Here is a 13325-nt window from a genome sequence, read left to right on the forward strand (position 1 = left end):
CCCTCCCCTCCTTTCCCCCCCCGTTCCTCCCGTCCCTTCCTTTCCCGTCCCTCCCCGCCGCTCTCCCCGTCCTTCCCCTCCCCTCCCCGCCCTCACTCGGGCCCCGCCCCGGGGGCGTTCCCGGGCCCCATCGATCGCTCGGCGCTCCCGCTCCCGGGCGCGCCCCCGCCACCGCCCGGCGCGCGCCCGCCGCCCCCCTCCCGGCGCGCAGGTGAGTCCGGGGGTCCCGGGGGGGCTCCTGAGGGGGGTCCGGGGGTGACACTGAGGGGGTTCGGAGCGCCCCGGCCCCGCCGCCCTTCCCTCCTGCGTCAGCCGCCGCTGCCGCTCCGCGGGTCCGGCCTGAGGGGCCCCTCCCTGCCGCACGCCCCTCGCGGCGCCCCGCCCCGCCCCGGCATGGGTGGGCGAGGGGCGGCCGCGGTGCGTCCCGGTCCTGCYGCGGCTGTGGCGGGGCGCGGAGGGCAGCGCCGGCCCGGGCGCGGGGGTTTTAGCCCCGCCGTGGGGCCTGGGGGTCCCTGAGGGCCTCCCCGCCCGGCGCGGGCCGYTCGCCGCCTCACGCTGGCCGGGGCTCCCGCGGGGCTCCCCGGGGTTGCTCCCGCCCCGGCGGGCAAGGTGACCTTTCGCTTCCTCCCCGGCACGCGGTGGAGCCCACAGGTCTCTGCTGCCGATGTCCCGTGTCCCTGGCGGGCTCCTTCCCGCCCGGTTCGGGGTGACGGGCGCTGCAGGAGCCCCCCTGGCACCTGCCCCGGCCCCGCGGCCACAGGGCCCGCTCTGCCCCCGCCTGCGGAAAATTGCATCCTTATCTAGGGAAAAGGGAGCTCGCTCTGAGCCAGGGCCTCGTCTGGGCTTTGSTTCTCACCCTGACAGTTTCATTTTGTGTGCTGTGTGTGTTAAGGAAATTAAAACGCTGTCATAGAACATTCATGCCTTGGTTTTCTTCCTAGTGGCATAGCAGTGCACTACAGAGTTTAAAATATAAGAGCCTTAGAACATTTGAAAGGTTCCTACATGATTAGTTGTGTCCCATGGGTTTTGGTTAAGGATGTGATGTACTTGGAGTTCTTAGGGTGGCTTCAGTCGTGGTTCATGCACCGGAGGATTTCAGTCCCTCAGATGCTGGTCTCTGCTGTCATTAAATGTTTCTTCAAGATCTTTCCTCTGCTTTGGCCTCAGACACCTGTAGATACTTTTTTTTAATTGGCTTTTTTTTTTTTTTTTTTTAATGACAGTGTAACAAAGTTGACTGTATATGCTTTTGTTTGATCTTTAGCTTCTTGTCACTTTTATTTGAATAAAACCTATACTATAAGCTGGTGGCCCAGTAACATAAATGCTGAGTATTATGTGAAATAATAGTATTGGTTTTGAAAACGGTTGAGAAATTTTGCAAAGGCAAAACTGTTAACACATTTTATGTGAAGTCATGTGACTKAGTTGAATCGAACTTACATGTGCTATTTTCTGTCATTCTTCAKGACAGCATAGTTTCAGCCTTTAAAAAAAGCCTTTCATTATTTGCTTGGTTCTGGCTATTTAATCATTTAATTTTAACTATTTAGTTTTAACTATTTAGTTTTATTTCTTTACCAACTATTTAGTTTTATTTATTTTAACTATTTAGTTAATTTTAACTGTTAGCTAAAAATTTTCACTGCCTTTTAAAAAAGAAATAAAAGTTTAAATGGGGCTGCCGAAAATCAAGCAAACTTCATAATGAGAAAACTATATCTTTATATAAAATTTAAAATGTGCCTGTTGAAGTTGTCATTTCCTTCTATTGTCAGGTGTAAATAAAGGGTGTATCTTGCTTTTCTGTTTTGCAGAATTCAATGGTTTAGGCAGGTATGTGGGATTGGGAGAGYTTTTAAAACACAAAATTGATACATTTATTCCATTATAACCTCAAGGCATGACCTGCATGCCTTTTTCCTTACTGTAGCAGCTTCACCCTGCCCTTGCAGGATCTAAGAGCAGTTTTGCAATTCAGTGGTTAAAAGGTTKAACAGGGACTTTGGGATTTTAATGCCCTGATTACCACAGAAGTTGCAACAGAAATGGCTGGAGAAGAGCGAAGGGAAATCTTCAGGAATGTGACTAGTGGTGTTCCCCTAATGTAGCCTTTTCTCTCCTCAGTGCAGGAATCTGCTACCACTTTGAAAACCTGTTGGAGTAACTGTTGATGAGCTATTTTTGGGGCTTGTATCTGATTACTTCCCCCCCGCCACACACACACTCCCAAAAAGGGGTTTGAGTAGGGTGAGTTACTTCACAGATGYCATATAAGAATTCTGCAAAATTACAGCAGGCTCCAGTCTGTTGCTTCAGACCGGGTTGCCAAACCCAACATGGTGAAAATATGGGCAGCAGAGGTCAAGGAGCCTAGTGCAAACTTCAGATCAACGTGGAATTTTGGCCTTTTCTTTTCTGGAGGATTGTAGATTGGCCTTGTTGATTATTGCAACAAAATGTAATATTTTGGTTTAAAAAAGGGTGGAAAGATGAGCTTTATGTGCCAATGGGAGTGGTGTGAAATCACCAGATCTCTATATGAAGCTGATTCAACACTTAAAGGGCAAAAGATAGAGCTTTTTAAAGGTAGAAATCATCCTTAGTGCTTTTTCTCCTCTTTCGATAGATCACAGTAAGAAKTGAAGTGACAGTTATGTCAACTCTGCTGAGAGCGGATATTTCAGACAATAATTTTCTTTTTTTTTCTTTCAGACCAAGACTAATTATGGAAGAGAAATCCAGAAAATGACAGCAGAACATTAGTTTTCCTCTTCTAGGACAGTCATGTTGGAAGGATTGGTAGCCTGGGTCCTCAACACCTACTTGGGCAAATACGTCAATAACCTGAACACAGACCAGCTTTCTGTGGCTCTTCTAAAGGGTGAGGGAGGCTTTGTGGTGTTTTCTGTACTGTTTTCATAGTGTGATTTAGAAGAGTGTTGTATTTTTGTAAAAACTGGAAGGTGGAATAGAAATAAGCACTTAATATTGTGTTTAATGTCTGTATAAACCCTTTAAATACAGAGGTTGGTGCTAGAACTTCACAATGAACAGTAAATGATCTTACATTCTTTGTTGCTTTTTATCAGCACTCTTAAACCAATTTATATAAAATTTTCAAAGGTATGCTTAACTATCTTAGAATGTTGAATTTATGTCATAGGAGTGTCATTTTTTTCTTGATACTGTTCAGTAACTGTTCTTGTTGAGGGACTGTGGCAGGAAGTGTCCTGCAGCCCTTACCTTTGGTGCTCACAGTTATTCCCCTGTAATCTGATTTGTGTCATGTTGCMTCCACGAGTTTTGTACTTTGTACAGAGTCCTCAAATCAATGCTTTCTGTTCATCGTTTGCTGCTGTTACCTGCTACCTCTGCTGAGAATGTTTTGCAATACTCCAAGGCCTTTCTGTGTGTGCTTTTCACAATACTAAGAAAATAAGTATCTCTTGAAAAGATAATAAAGGGTAGGTTTTCTCTGTGGCTAAGAGAAAGATCGGAACAACTAAGTTCCGATCTAAAACCTGACGTAAAATTGCTTCTGGATGACCTCATCAAATAGTTTAAGTATGTGACTTAAGAAAATTAACCATTAAGTGTATTAAGTAACCATTGTGATTGTAACACAGCCTGAAATGTTAGGTTGGCTGTTCTCATTAAATGCCATTTAACTTTTTTTAAAAAACCACAATGCCAGTCATTTTAGGCTTACACTGTTCAATTTGGCTTTCTTTGATCTAATTTTGTTTAGCAGACTTGTCTTTTTTTCCTGCTTTGTATAGGTGCTGTTGARTTGGAAAACCTGCCACTAAAAAAAGATGCCTTAAAGGAACTGGAATTACCGTTTGAAGTAAAGGCAGGTTTGTATTTTGCTTGTGTAGCAGGATAGATATTTTCTGAACAGGAAGTATTGCATGTTTTGGAGGACCCTTTACCTGTGAGTCAGAGGCTTGAACAAACAAGGTAGCCTGATTTTTAGGTTATTTCTGTTTGAGCTTTAGGTTATTTCTGTTTGTTTCTTACACCACTTTTTCTTTGAGRATTTTCAAGGGTGATAAAATATGTTTTCACAGGAATCTGATAGTGTGTCTCTTGTTTTTATTCAGGTTTCATTGGCAAAATAACACTACAGATCCCTTTTTATCGTCCACATGTGGATCCATGGGTGATATCTGTCTCAAAACTGCACTTAATTGGTGCACCAGAAAAAAGAGAGGAGTTTGATGAGGAAMGGGAAAAGTTGCATGAGACAGAACACAAGAAAGCCCTTCTGCTGGCACTTGAAGAAAAATGGAAAGTGAGTCACACTTATGTTTCACAATGAAGAAACCTCTGTGGTGGATGGATTGTACTTAGGTCTCCTAGTAAGGGAAGAACAAATGCACAAGAAATGGAGTTAGAATTTGATTTATGCATGCTGACATAGTGCAATTGCTGACCCACCACCCCTCCCCATTATGTCGCGTGTCCCACTTATGTCAGAGATATTTAAATATCTTAACTTGGGGTTTTTTTTGTTTCTCCTTGTTGACAATGATTTCAATATGACAAATTACATTGTCTTCTCACGAGCTGTTACAGTGCTTAGTAATGCTTATCCCTGTTTTCTCTTTCAGAAAGAACAACAACAGAAAGGGGAGTCTTACTGGTACTCAGTTACTGCATCTGTAGTCACAAGAATTGTAGAAAATATTGAAGTAAGTCTTTACATTTGAGTGGGTAGCAATTACACGTTTGCCTTTGAAATGGACAATAATTGTAGGATAGAAAAAAAAAAGTGTTGTGAAAGTGGCTCATTTTTTGGGGAGGGCAGGGACTGTTGGTATCTGAGGAGAAGGTAGAACCAGAAAGAAAAAACAAAACAAAAACAGAAATGAGGAAYAGGATTTCTATTAGGTTAAATATCTACTAGGAATTTATTGGAGAATTGCAGAAATTAAATACTGAATTGCTYCAGCATTAATGAAAAGTGTTAGTCTGCTATAATGATGTAAATAGCATCGCTAGTAATGTTTTTTTTCTGTCCAGTTAAAAATCCAGGATGTGCATTTGAGGTTTGAAGATGGTGTCACAAATCCCTCACAGCCATTTGCATTTGGTGTCTGCATCAAAAATGTCTCAATGCAAAATGCAGTGTTTGAACCAGTAAGTGCAACTCTTGTGTACAAGAGCAGCTCAGATGGGGTGCTGYATTTTATGGGTGTTAGCAAACATTCAGCAAAACRTGCAGYGTTTTAATAATCTTCTGGTTATTGYAATAAATGKRTTCTGAGCATTTAATATTTTTTATTGGGTATGTAGCACTAAAAACTACATGGCACRTGGTGTGTGATCTTGACTACTCCACTTCTTCTACTCCAGGTGGAGAAGCTCATGCGGAAAAAACAGATGGATGTTGCRGATTTCAGTGTTTATTGGGATACCAACTGCACTTTACTGGGTGACCTGCCTCCTGGTCAGCTACAGGTACATAAGAGGTTTTGCTTATGAAAGAGAGGTTTGTTGCTGGTCTTCATTCTGTACTGTGACCTGATTGACATAGAATTTGTTTCATCTGGTCTTCTAAGAGCAGCAGAAGTTTATTTTCATGCTTTAATGACAAGATACATGCACAAACCACAAAGGCTGTGCTGTGTGATACCTTGTTTTATTTTGTTTTACTTTTGAAGAGGAAATGTGTTCAAGAGGTTTTTCCAATGGACTAGCTGCTAATAATTTACATTCTACTTCATGAAACCAGTGTATCCTAATGAGTATTGTACACTCACATCTTAGAGAATAATTTGCTTGTAACCCGCAGGAAGCAATGGATAGAAGCATGGAAAGTCGTGATCATAATTACATCATGGAGCCTGTCTGCACTTCTGCTCTTCTCAAGAGAAATTGTTCTAAGGAGCCTTTAAGATCCCGCCACACTCCACGGCTGGAATGTGACATTCAGCTTGAGACGATACCCCTGAAGCTTTCCCAGGTAAATACCAACTATTTGCCTGCCAGTAACTGGAGCAGAGATCATAGAACAGTGACAGCTAAAATGCCATTATTGTAGCACAAAATTAATACTCTGAAAGATTTTTTTTTTTGAGAGGCAGCTCCAAGAGATGTATTGAATAAGTTGTTTTAAGGCCAAGCTTTCAAAATTATTAAATTATTTTACTGAAACTGATTATTGCAAAAAATAAAATTAAATTGTTGTTTATTTGTTGTAGTAATAGGAAGGGGGGTTTTGGCCTATAAAATGTACAATAGCAGTGGATGTTACATTGATAACTTGACATGGAAAGAGATTTCATTCTGTGTATTTGTAAATAGAGGTGTAAATTGAATGTCACACATGATCTACTAGCTGTTGCGAGAAGATACATCACACTGGGGAACAAAATTATGAATTATGAGTAACATTAATCTTAATTCTGCACCATATGCAGGCCATTGGTGTAGATAAACCAAACCTGTGGTTGGGTTTTTGGCTGGGTTTTTTCCCCTACCCTTTTCTTTGGAAAACACTTCAGTATCACCTCATTGATCTGTTTCACTWATAGATGCAGTATCAGCAAATTATGGGATTTTTAAAGGAACTGGCTAGAAAGGAACGACAGCTTAAATTCAGGAAGTGGAAACCAAARGTTACAGTAACAGAGAAGTAAGTACATCTCCATATGTGATGTTGTCAATATGATATTACAAGTGATATTAGAAAAAYTAGAATGAGACAAATACAAAAATGTATATAATAATCATACATTAGAGATTGAGCTTTCATGCTTTATTCCCCTCCCTACCTCATAAATCAGTTTTAAATACTCTGATATAATTCAAATATAAAATTATCCTTACCTGAGGCTTTCAGTCCAGTCTGTGTAACTCTAAATTTTGTTGTCTGTGCTTGATATGTGGCAGCTGGACTAAATCCCAGTGCAGTGGTGGGACTTTGGGGAGCACTGTCCTACACAACCTGTAGGAGCAGCCATCTGTGCTGGCTGCAATGCTGCTGCTTTTCCTGGCTGCTGACCTGTTTCTTTTCACTGAGTCTCCTGGACCTTCACCAGTTGGACACGCGCTGGAGTTGKTTTTTTTTTAAATTAAATACTGGTAATACAATAATTGAAAATTGTTTCAGCTGCCGGGAATGGTGGATCTTTGCCCTGAATGCAAATCTTTCGGAGATCAGGGAGCAGAGGCAACGTTCCACCTGGGAGTTYGCGCTGCATCGGGCCCGGGATGCAGTGTCCTACACAGACTTGTACTACAGCAAGCTGAAGGGGGAACCACTGTCTGCTGCAGACCAGGTATTTAGACTTGAGTTTCTTCTGCAGTGATTGTTAATCATCTTATATTTGGTTTGTTTCATCTTTTCACATTTAAAACCTGGGTGAATTTAGAAACGTCTTTAGTTGTACTGCAGGCCGTTTTCACTGAACAGACTGTCTGCTGACCACAGCTGAGATTTTAATGCTGAAACCTGGGCTTGTGGGAGGTGTGTGTGCTGCAGGGTCCGTGTGTTTTTGTTTTACTCTGCAAAAAGCTGTCTGGTTTTYGAGCTGTAACCAGTGTTCACCAAAAATAGCATTAACTGCCATAGRATGCCTGTGACAGTTGGTGACATGCTTTCTTAACTCATGTTCTCTGTAGATCCAAAAGGTATTTAARTGCCAGAAATGTGTCTACCCATATGATTGAGTCGATAATTAGGAAAAATTGTGGCTATTTCACAATGTGTTTGGGGTTATTTGGAGGGTTTTRTTGGGGTTTTTTATTTGTTTTGGTTTGAGGCTGAAGAGTTTAGTGCCCCTGATAATCAACCTGTGACCTACTTCAGGAAAAAAAACCCCACGCACTATAACTAGCTGCTTTTTATGTTTAGGCATATTGGGACTTTTTCTTTAAATCAGTTCATTGCACCATGTACCTCTCCACCATGTATTAATGGAAGATGCAATTCTACTGATACTTTAAAGTTACATGTAATCCTTACTTTTGTTATTTGGAGATGAACTGGAGGAGTAGGTCAATGTTTTAGAAAATTTTTATAATACCTGGCCAAGGTTTCATAGGGCTTGTATTGTGTTCAGTAGAGCTGTGGAATGTAACAGAGTAATGGCAGTGGACTAGAAAAATGTCTTTGTTGTTTCATTATGGGTTTTTTAACGTAATCATGGGGTGGTGATCAGTGTGATCTGATCCCTCTGTGTGTRCCAGGAGTGTCTCCACAGCCTTTGGAGATTGCTCCGGCCAGCACTGCCCTGGTGCTGTGCAGTGAGAATTCCCCATCACCCTTGCTGGTAAAAGGCTGACACACACACACCCTGTAAGCTTGTAGCTCATACCTTACCAGAGACAAAGAACCAGAGGGCTCGTCCACGTGGATGTTCCAGAAGTTTATTCCCAGAGGGGATCCAGAGGTGAAGAGAAAGAGCTCGGTTCTCTGCCCCCAGATATGGAGCTGTGGGATCAGTCACCTGGACAGGGTGGAGAGAGAGGACAAAGGGGATCCAGTGACCAGTGGGGGAAGGGATGGTGGAGTGAGGGACCAGGTTAAGTCCGGTCCAACGGGGTAGGAGGATTTACATATTCTTGGAAGGAACCATCTAATTCTCAAAGGAGTTGTCAGGGTCTTTCCACCACTGAGTTGCAGCTGTCCCAGGGCCCTTTGGCCCCCCAGCAGTCCCCGGGGTGGTCTCATCCACCACAACAGTTTTTTTAGGCTCGGGTGAATCATCAGTTCCCACAAACAACTTGTTAATCAGTGCAGAGAATACAACATGTCTGAGTAAGTTACTATCAACACTATATTGTCCTGATTTACCCAGTTCATTTCCTCCACCTTCTTTCCTCAAGACAGTAGYTTTTTTTGCTCCTGGCTAAGCAAGGCATTCTGTTAAATCAATTTATTTTCCTTGTTTTAATTTTAGTGCTGCAAATCTTGGTTCTGATTTGTAATAGGGGGATATAATTGTGAATTTTTACAGTGCTAAAATAGTGTATTTTACAATGCAAATAAGCTTTATTTACAATTCAGGCAGACATCAATGTTACAATTGCCTACATGACTTACATTAATTTTTAAGTGCAGATCATTAACGCCATTACAGTTTTCTCTATGAGTCCCTGGCTCAGTGCAGAGATTCTTGACATGTTTGTGAACAAGATTCTGTACTCCTTTAATGCAGGTACTTTACGTTTTTTGTCTTTCCAGGCAGAAATGCATCGTATTGAGGATGAGCAGACTTATGAAGAGTTGAAGATCCTTTATGAGATCGTTCATAATAAATTTCATGACTTAGCTGAGGTGAGAACATTCCCCAGGCAGGGTAATATTTGCAATCTCTAGGTGATTATCTGAGGTATTGTTCTGCTGGAGAGCCTTAGCAGGTATTTCCATTGGTTTAGAAGTGTGGCATTAATGCTAAAATTGCAGAAATGCTCAGTTCCTGCAGTTCTTACTGTTGTGTCACTTGGACAATGAAATGTTTTGTCTTGTCATACGATGATCTTCCCCAGCAGGATCCTTGCCAGAATTCCTAGGTCAGGTACTCTCCATCTTAAAAACAGAGAATGGAAATGAAGGCCTGTGATGAATATTTTCCCAAAATAAAYGTGGCAGAAGTGAGCCTCATGGAAATGGCTTGGGGAGCACACTTCATTAAAKATGGGCTAATCTCCGTAACAGCATGTCATCTATTGCAAATACAAATGCTAAATTGTAGAGCTGCGCTTAATGGTGTCAAATGATGTATTTGGTTTAGTGTTTTCTAGACTAAGATTTAAATGGTGACATGTGGCTTTATACATGCCTGATCACATGCATATTTATATATTCATATAAATATGGAACCCTTAAGTGATGATGTGTTTGTTACTTTGCTGCCGCTCTTCTCTAGGCTGAGTATTGATTGAGAATATCATTCTGGAGTGCTGAGTAAATAGGAGATGGAACTGTGTTTTTATTATGGTGTTTTGTGCTCTGGTGACCCTCTTTCTCTCAACAGCAGTAACGTGTATGTCTTCAATGTTCAAACACAGAGTATCAAAGAGCCCTTGCCTGATTCCATTGGAGGTTCCCCTATGGCAGAACCCGCCCACGGCAGCAGCACTGGGATGCTGCAGTACCTGCAGTCGTGGTTTCCTGGCTGGGGAGGTTGGTATGGATATACTCAGCAGACATACGAAGGTGAACCTTTCGAAGGGCTGCTGCCAGACCCAAAGGAGCAGTGGAATCCAGAGGATATACTGGGTATGGCAACAYGGGGTTTGCTGCCATGGTTTGATACCTGGTCTGGGTGGGCAGAGTGAGCTCTGGGCCTGTACTGTTAAAGGATTCTCTGTCAGCTGATGTASCCAGGCAGCAGAGCCTGCCTAAAGCAGAACAACCTGGGCAGCACCTCAGTACCTGAATACCTGCTYGTGGAATATATTTGCTTCCACTGTTACTGTTTTTTAGGGCAAAGAGCTTTGGGACTTCCTCTGTTTTGATCAAGTGTGTGTGTGGGGTCATGTGACTGGAACATTACTGGGTTGTTGGGGTCTGTGTAAATTCAGGCTTACGTTTCCTTGATTGAAATAGAAGAGTTCTATGGTATATTCAGTTGTTTTAAGGAAAAAGGTATATCTGCTCTATTTTTTGTTGCAATTTTTCCCCCTGAGAACTGGAGAAATCTTTATTTTTATATTCACAGGAACTTTCTTGCTCTTCAGTAGCCTTCCAGAAACTTAATCTGTTATTTTTGTTTGGTTTTTTTTTTAATTAGGTGCAGATGAATTTTTTGATCCTGCTGCAGATGCTTCCAGCATGAATACTTTTACCAAGAGAGATCATGTTTTTGCTAAATTAAATCTACAGCTGCAGGGTGGCTCTTTCACTTTGTTGCACAGGAAGAAGAAGATGGTGCACGCTGAGGAGGCTGCTTTTATGCAGCTGGAGTTTTCAGGTATTAAGCCCATTTCTGTTCTTCCTCAAAAAGACCAGAGCAGCCTCACAATCATTATAATATATAACAAATTACCATGTTAAATGTTCCTATTATATATATATATATAGATATATGGATATATAGATAAATAGATATAGATATATGTACATATATGTGTGTATATATATATGTTTATATGTAAAAAATACTTTGAAATATATTTTATATGTTTGTATATATAAAGACTTCAAAAATATTTGTTTCTTGGACAGTATTTTTTATTTGTAGAATTTAAATAAAATGTGTGCTTTACTAAAAGAAACAAAATAATTGTATGTATTTACATTGCAGGTGTAAAGATCTTGGCAGAATCCCTTCCTCGCAGAAAGTCTTCACTTCTCAAAGTTCAGCTTGGTGGGCTTTTCCTGAGAGATTTGGCAACAGAAGGGACCATATTTCCTGTTCTTGTTTTCCCAAATCCTGTAGGTGAAAAAAATGCTATAAGTTACTATGTGGGATGCATAATTGTGTATGAAAATAGTTATACTCCAAAACTCAAAACGTTTCTTATCCCAGAGAGGGAACATAAACGTCTTGAGGAGAAGTTTCTACCTGTTGAATTTACTTCTCCCCTCCCTTTCCAAATACAATTTGTAGAACTTTTCATTTTTTACTCTACATGCTTATGACTTWAATCTCTCAGTTTTATGTATTGAGGAGAGGACAATTTGTTGAACAACATTTGATTTTTGGAATATCAGCATTGCTTCTTAATCAGTGATTGTTCTTTTCCATAAAGCTCTAGTCCTAGTGAGGGTTTTATTTCACCTTTATAGTGGTACACTAAATGCAGAAATAAATTCTAGAGAAGATTTTAAATCTCTCTTCTGAGCAAACCAAATTTGAATCTAATGCCATGAGGATTTCCCATGTATATTGTACTTTATACTGGCTGCAATTTGCACTTCAGAGTTCATCCTGTCTGCTGCAGGAGTGGAGAGTGTTTGCTTCTTAGTCATACTGCCTTCTTTTGTTTGATACATGTAATAATCTCAGACTATTCATATACTTCAACAGAAAAGACTTTTATGTTTAYATCAGGTGGCTTGGTTGATTTTATCTAAACAATCTTTTTCTTTTAAATTCTTATTAGCAAAAAGAGGTTGGCTGCATGTCTTCCTTTGGACTCCAAAGTTTGTCCTCAGAAATGACTAATCAGAACGCTGGTAAAGATTTCATTTTATGTTTGATGAGATAATTCCTGCAAACCAGAAACTTCAAAACTAAATGCCTAGGGTTTGAGTTAATGCAAATGCTTTTTGCAAATGGTAAAGATAAAATCAGAAGCTTTGTTCAGATGTTAGGGTGCATGCAGGTTGATTATAAAGAAAGGAGGAGATGTATTTCAAGACAATAGGAGTTACACTTTGTTTTGGTTTAAAAAGAAATTGTTACAAGTTCAAGATTAGTTCCCCAATTATACAAATGTTTTCGTATATGTAACTGATTAAATTCTGTTGATTGTAGAAGTTGATCACACTATTCCCTTTTCTGTTACTGAAGAATTCTTAGATACTTCTACTTTCCCAGTAGTACCAGTTAAAAATCAGTTATTAAATTCTTTGGGAGTTGTTTTTTGCTTTTGTCTATTTGYTTGTTTTGGGKTTTTTTTACRGGTGCTTTTTGTGACTCATTTTTTATTCAGTTGCAGATCCTGATGCCCCAGTATTTGAGATGCTTTATGAAAGAAATCCAATTCACAGCACTTTTGAGAGGCGCCTGGAAGTCAGTACCAGACCTCTAAATATTATTTATAATCCACAAGCCATTAAGAAAGTAGCTGACTTCTTCTACAAGGGAAGGGTTCATACCTCAGGTTAACCTTTTAATGTATTTTTGGTGGGGTTGGTGTTTTGTTGWTGGAATTACATCTTTTCATGTCTTTGCTTTTATTTATTTTCATTCTTAGAAATATAAAGCAYTAATCAAAAAATCTTCACTTTAAGTTTAAATTTTGCAATACCCTGGGACTTCTCTGGTGGGTTTTTTTCTTTTTTTTTCTTTTTCTTTAATTGAATCAGGGATTTTGCTGTGGCAGACTCATGCAACTTCTGCTTTAAAACTGCAAATTACTGCTATACCCCATGGTGGGTGTTCATGCCTGCTAAATTAAAATGCCTAAACAAAAAGAGGGGATTTGTTCCTGTAATGTGTTCTGGACATTGATATAGTTTTTTTGAGAGGGCTGTTAAAAGAGTATGTCTACAGTAATGATACAAAGGATCTGTATTTCATTCTAATTCCTGTTGAATCTCTTCTGTTGGTTAGATTAAGGTTGCCCTTTGTTACAGCTTCTTGAGATACATTGATTTTTAGATTTGAACGTACTGGTTCCATAAATTTCTCAGGGCA

At 40.5% G+C, this 13325-nt stretch overlaps 1 protein-coding gene across 5 annotated transcripts in view; it reads left to right on the forward strand.

Moving 5' to 3' along the window:
* Nucleotides 1-128: 128 nt before the first annotated feature.
* VPS13D (vacuolar protein sorting 13 homolog D) overlaps nt 129-13325 on the forward strand; it is a 95023-nt gene continuing 81826 nt past the window's right edge. For all 5 annotated transcript variants that reach the window (XM_057382853.1, XM_057382856.1, XM_057382854.1 and 2 more), the window contains exons 1-16: nt 129-211; nt 2719-2887; nt 3786-3863; nt 4110-4300; nt 4620-4700; nt 5032-5148; nt 5365-5469; nt 5804-5974; nt 6546-6646; nt 7124-7292; nt 9200-9292; nt 10027-10237; nt 10752-10931; nt 11265-11395; nt 12067-12139; nt 12619-12789. In XM_057382853.1, coding sequence (XP_057238836.1) covers nt 2791-2887; nt 3786-3863; nt 4110-4300; nt 4620-4700; nt 5032-5148; nt 5365-5469; nt 5804-5974; nt 6546-6646; nt 7124-7292; nt 9200-9292; nt 10027-10237; nt 10752-10931; nt 11265-11395; nt 12067-12139; nt 12619-12789 — 1969 coding nt within the window. In that variant the 5' untranslated portion in view covers nt 129-211; nt 2719-2790. The remainder of the gene's footprint in view (nt 212-2718; nt 2888-3785; nt 3864-4109; nt 4301-4619; nt 4701-5031; nt 5149-5364; nt 5470-5803; nt 5975-6545; nt 6647-7123; nt 7293-9199; nt 9293-10026; nt 10238-10751; nt 10932-11264; nt 11396-12066; nt 12140-12618; nt 12790-13325) is intronic.

The sequence above is a fragment of the Malurus melanocephalus genome, unplaced genomic scaffold, assembly GCF_030028575.1.
Source record: "Malurus melanocephalus ecotype Western Australia unplaced genomic scaffold, MMel_1.1 scaffold_590, whole genome shotgun sequence".
NCBI lineage: Eukaryota > Metazoa > Chordata > Aves > Passeriformes > Maluridae > Malurus > Malurus melanocephalus.